At 30.5% G+C, this 6,218-nt stretch overlaps 1 protein-coding gene across 1 annotated transcript in view; it reads left to right on the top strand.

Moving 5' to 3' along the window:
• The window catches only part of LOC115241849 (dual specificity protein phosphatase 3), a 19,558-nt gene extending 13,847 nt beyond the window's left edge, over nt 1-5,711 (top strand). Inside the window, exons 3-4 of the mRNA XM_029817782.1 lie at nt 5,104-5,327; nt 5,411-5,711. Of these exons, the coding sequence (XP_029673642.1) occupies nt 5,104-5,327; nt 5,411-5,616 (430 nt within the window). The 3' untranslated portion in view covers nt 5,617-5,711. The remainder of the gene's footprint in view (nt 1-5,103; nt 5,328-5,410) is intronic.
• The last annotated feature ends 507 nt before the right edge of the window (nt 5,712-6,218 follow it).

Raw genomic sequence — 6,218 nt, forward strand, 5'->3', positions numbered from 1 at the left:
TCATATAGTTATTTGTCATGCATCATATGCAGCTACAGGTATAAGTAACATTAGTAAAACATAGTCTGTAAGATTAATGTGTATAAGTCTTATACATTTCTATTTATGTTTTATTTCCATTTGTATTTATTTTTTTTATAATTTATAACTTTTTATAATTTATAAATACATTTATTTTACAATGAAACTAGAAAAGAAACTAGAAAAATTTTTCAAACTGTTGATAAGATTTTGACAAAACCTGCAGCAACATGTCTATTGCAAACCAACATATTGTAATCAATCCTTGTCTCGATGTTAAACAGAACAAAATTATCGATAATGTCAGTTTTAATACTAAATTTCATTTGCCAAATATATATACCAAATAGCATTCTGACAGATGGAAAAATATTATGTAACAGATCTATTATATTCATTAACGATATTAAAACACCTTCATCTAACTCAAGCGATGCATCGAAACAAGAATTGATTACAATATGTTGGTTTGCAATAAACATGTTGCCACAGGCTTTGTCAAAATCTTATCAATAGCTTGAAAAATTCTTCTAGTTCCACTGAAAAATAAATGTATATTTATAAATTATTTAGAAAAATAAATAGAAATTTAACCTTACAGACTGCGTTTCACCAATGTTATTTATACTTATCTGTAGCTGCATATGATGCATGACAAATAACTATATGACAAACTATATGACACTCCTTTGGCAAATATACTCAAATATGGATTCTTGATGTGTATGTCTATATTAACTGATATGTGTGTCTATATCGATAAATGCTCGCAGTTATCCATAATGGCTTTTGAAAGATATAAGTTAAATTTTCCAAAGTGCAACATTATATAGCGTAGCACTCTTTTATTTATAAGAAAGTGAAACTGCAAAATTCTTCGTGATACTTGTGGATAGTTGAATCAGGTATAGAATACAAACACACACATATCTTATAATAAACATATTATAAAATACACATATCTCTTTCTTATCATAAATATAGAATATCTTTATATGTAATGCAATGTTATGTTTTGTTTTTACACATAGCATAAATTACTTTTGCAATATTTTATTTGTCTCTATAAATAAGATAAGAAAATATTCTATACATTTATGACAGGATGTTTATATTCTATTCTATATATGTTTACTATCAGATATGTGTGTGTGTATTTTATACCTGATCCAACTATCCGCAAGTATCACGAAGAATTTTGCAGTTTTACTTTTTTATAAATGAAAGCGTACGCTATATAACACTGCACTCTTGCATTGCAAATTTAACCTATACCTGTCAAAAGCAGGTATGGATACGAGCAGTAACATCACGAAGTGCCGCTAGCGCTATCTTATGTCGAAGGCTCCAACCGTACAAAATTCGCGCATTGGGGACTTGCGTGAATGATGAGCGTTGATGATGATAATGATAATGACGTGGACGTTTCTTAAGAAGAAAATTTCATATTAAGACTTTGCATCATGATATATCTATTTACAAAACACGTAGAGCAAAAATGAAGACACTTTCTTTATGTAATTCATATTTAGGCTATCGATTAAGCCTAGTAAGAGCTTGATCCGTTCATCGGTTATATTGAAATCTGAAAATCTCAAAAATTTCAATACTCTCAACGGGCCGACTCGCGTGAAGATACACGGTGCGTCTTGCTGTTGCGCGCGATTTTTAACTACGCGCTTACTTGGCGCGAGACACTACCGTGTCTCTTGATAGAATACAATGTTAAATAAATAAAAGAATGCAAAATTTCACAATTTTAATATTTTCTGCACCTTACATTAAATAGATCTACTTAAGTTATAAAAAATAATTCAATTGAATATTATGCATTATTTTTTTCTATTTATTTAGCGTGATTTTTTTGATTTCACTTCTTTTTATGCTAATATTTTATGTTGTTTTTCCGTGTTATTAATACAATAGATAAAATGTAATTTATAAATATAAGTATTGAGAAGATAATATTTTTGATGGCGATAAATTTTTCTAAAGTAAATATAATTTTTGAGAAGATAATATTTTTGATGGCAATTAATTTTTGTAAAGGACTATTTTGGCTGGAGAAAGATATACTTAGCGCTTTTTTTACATCTGTGATGTTTTTTTTAGATGGGTTTCACATATTTTTGCAAAGTTTATTTTAAAATATTAATAACATCAATATATCAAAAAATATATACGTGCGTGTGTGCGTGCGTGCGTGCGTGCATGCACGCGTGTGTGCAACTATCATCATGTCTTTTAATAATTGCAATAATACTTTTGTTCTTACTTTTTCTCTTTGTTTTTTCGTATGTTCTGCATATTTGTTATTATTTATACCTTATATTGTAATAATAAATAAATGCTACTTTGTTGTATTAATAATGCAACATAAGTATGCTAAATAAAAATATTCTTGTATTACGCAATAAATTTATAAAATGATACAAAATCGACGAGCTCAAAAAATTTATTTAAAAAAAAGTCAAATTTTAAATCTAATGATAGTAAGATTTATTAACTTTGAAATTTCACGGGCAAAACTATTACTAAATTCACATATCTCAATCACATATTCTCGTTCTTCTTTTACATTTTCTAATAGTAATAATAATAATAGTAATAATAAAATACATTTATTTTAATTTAATATTAATAACACATTTAAATAATATATATTATTTTGATACCGTAATAGCACATACCCAGTGACCATCATATTTCGACATACTGCTATGCGAGATGATTTGTATATGATTTCGCATAGCTAAATAGGCTCTATTTTTTCGGGACATTGAATTCTCCATGTATCACGAAGATAGAAAGAAGAGCAATTTTTTAGTAACATTTGAAATGCGTCCATACGGATATCTTCTGTTATAGCCAGAAAAGGCTATATACGAATTTCTAGATATATAGTATTTTAGAGATATTATTTTATACAATAAGACATTGCTCAACGTGTAACGCGAAACAGATCACGTTACGAACGCTGACCGAGCGAAGCGCTGACAACGCGAGCCACGCGCGAAGCCCGAGCGACCGCGCAATCACTTCATTGCGAAAACGCGGAAATCAAGGTAAGCGGAATAAGGCCGTTGCGAAAATGCAACGTAGAGGTCCTACCTAAAAGCGAAAAGGACAATTACTAAAACTTTAAAGATTATTGTAAATATAATGTCAACGAATTATGTTTCTATTGTAACAAGAAAGACGAAATATATACTTATATTACATTTATTATACAGGGTGGCCGACCGAAAACGAAACTGGCATGCTTTTAGCATTTAACCTCATTTGTTCGAAAAACGCTCGGACAAGTCAATTTTATTTGCAAGGGGGACATGTTAATTGGCATACATGTTATTTCTGTTCACTTAACTTCAGCTCCAAAAAAGGGGTTAATTTCACCCTAAAAATTTTGCTAAAAAATACGCCTGTTTCGTTTTCGGTGGGCCAGTCTGTATATATTTATTATATATTAACGGGAGACGTTATCGCGTTTCTTGATTTTGCTATATAGTGTGTTTCATAATTCCCCTTTACGAATTATTCTATACTGCACAGAAAAAATGCGGTACATTACATAAATTATGAAAAATTATTATATAATATATTATTAATTTTATTTTAATATTTATGACATACATGCGTGCGTAAGTATTTATGCGTGCATGTGTGTGCGCGTACGTATGTGTGCGTATATGCGTGTGTGACCGAATTGTGTGTGCGCGTGCGTATACATATCAATGAATCTGGAACAATATGGCGTCTTACGAACAAAGCGACATACGCCTATCGGCGTATCAGTGAACCTGGACAACATGGTGTCTCGAAAAGTTACACATTTTTGGCCGAAAAATTCATATGAAATATCGAGATCTGTACATCAAGTGCATCTACCAGTGTCATTTTCATATTATTATATTCGGAAAAATGCATATTCTCGATTGATATGTTCATCTCTCGAAAGGATAGTCCGACATACGAGATATTTCGAACTCATTTTCTAAAATTTTCAAAAAACGTCCTCACTCTGGTAAATGATACACAGTAGCGTCTGTTTACAGTAAACAAAAAGACGACGAAAGATATACTTAGAGAGACGCTATCGCGTCTCTTGATTAATAGCCGCTCACTGCTCATGCGTACCCCGACTCTCGTCGCGGGGTCACCAAATTTTACGTTGCCGTACGACACTGCGAAGCTCGCCGCTGGCATGCCTAGAGCTTACATCCCACGGTCTAGCCGCGCAAAACACGCGCTCATTCGCCAATCCTTTTTAATTAATATTTCAATAATTATTGCGAAAATTGCAAAATGGTACAGGACTTTTCTGTTCAGTTCTACCTGCTCACGAGCGTTGTCAAGGGTGCTTTGGGACACCCTTTATATACATATACATATATATATATATATACTTCGTAAAGAAAAAATCGTCTTAGAATTGATTCAGGAATACGACTCTTTAAGGACAAACGTTTGTTCCGGATCACCCTGTATACATATACAGGGTGACCCATTTTAAAAGTTCCACCCTCATAACTTTTCGGGATCAACGTTTGGCTGCTCGAAGAATTTCATCAGCATCTAAAGATTGAATTGCTTCATTTATTCTACAGATCATATTGTCCCTCGTAGTCGTGCGTTCACGGTAAACCAAGTCTTTTATTCTTCCCCGCAAATAATAATCAAGGACAGTGAGGTCTGGTGATCGGGGTGGATAATTGATAGGACCGTATTTGCCTATCCACCTGTTAGGAAACATAACATTTAATGCTACACGAGCAACTCTGGATATATGTGATGGACATGCATCTTGCTGGAACCACATGTCCAGGCGCAATTGCAGAGGAAGATTTTCTAGTAAGATAGGAAGATCTGTCTTTTTCTTTACATTGATTGATTCGTATTGTTTGCAAAAATAAAAAGTAAGGAACGTGAAAAATAAATACTTAACAAAATATTATGTCACAATACTGTAACTTTCAAGCCTTATAACTCGAAAAGTACTTTATGAAAAAATACTTTATTAGTATATAAAATAACATATAGCATATATCATTTAAAGAACTTTTTAATGATTTTCTTATACAGAGCTACAGCAAAAAACAAGAAATATCTTAAAATGTTAGGTATAACACATTTATTGAATGCTGCTGAAGGAAAAAGATATGGATTTGTAAATACAGATAACAATTACTACGCTGATACAATGATAAAATATCTTGGCTTGCAAGTTACAGATTTACCTTCCGCAGATATCAGTAAATATTTTTATATAATAGCCAATTTTATTGATGAAGCAGTATCTACAGAAGGTAACTTAATCATATTTACATATTTTTGTTTGATCATGCGTGATATAATTTACATAAATAAAAAATTCGTAATTTCTCTTTAGGTAAAGTTTTTGTGCATTGCATGCAGGGTATATCTCGCAGTGCTACGTGTGTTCTCGCATATTTAATGATAAAGAAGAATATGTTAGCAACTGACGCTATACATTTAGTTCGCACAAATCGAGATGTTCATCCAAATAATGGTTTTCTTCAACAATTAGCAGAGTTGGATAATAGATTGCGTAGACAACGTTTACAATTACATTGAATATATGCGAAATATTTAGTTACAAATGATAATAATATTATTATTAAATGATATTGTTTTTTGAGATATTTGAATAAAAATAAATATACAATATATATACATATTAATAATTTAAATTAAATTAAAGCAATATAAATAAATATTAATTTAAATATTAATAAATAATTTGAGTTGATTTTCTTTTAATCTCAAGATGACAATAAAAAAATTTTTAATTACAAATATTCTTTCCAATTATAAAATTTTTATAATAAATGAAAGTAAATATAAAATAATTATGTTTAATAATTATTTAAAGGGGATTTTATAATCAAGTTTTTTGAAATTTGGTTTGTTTAATACAAATGTAAATAAACAAATTTTATTTGCTTATTATATTAAAATTATTTCCCGTAATTAATTTATATACATGGTGGCCCACGTAAAGTGTTACAAGCTAATAATTCTAAAAATATTTGTCAAATCAAAAAATTGTTCATGAGAAAGTTTCATGTTTTCGAAGGGTCTTTCTAACTACTAAACATAATATTGCCCCCACTCTCCCTCTAAAAAAGGCGGGGGTAACTTTAAAATTTTAAATGGTACCTCCCATTTTTTATTGC

The sequence above is a fragment of the Formica exsecta genome, unplaced genomic scaffold, assembly GCF_003651465.1.
Source record: "Formica exsecta isolate Colony F162 unplaced genomic scaffold, ASM365146v1 scaffold518, whole genome shotgun sequence".
Lineage (NCBI taxonomy): Eukaryota > Metazoa > Arthropoda > Insecta > Hymenoptera > Formicidae > Formica > Formica exsecta.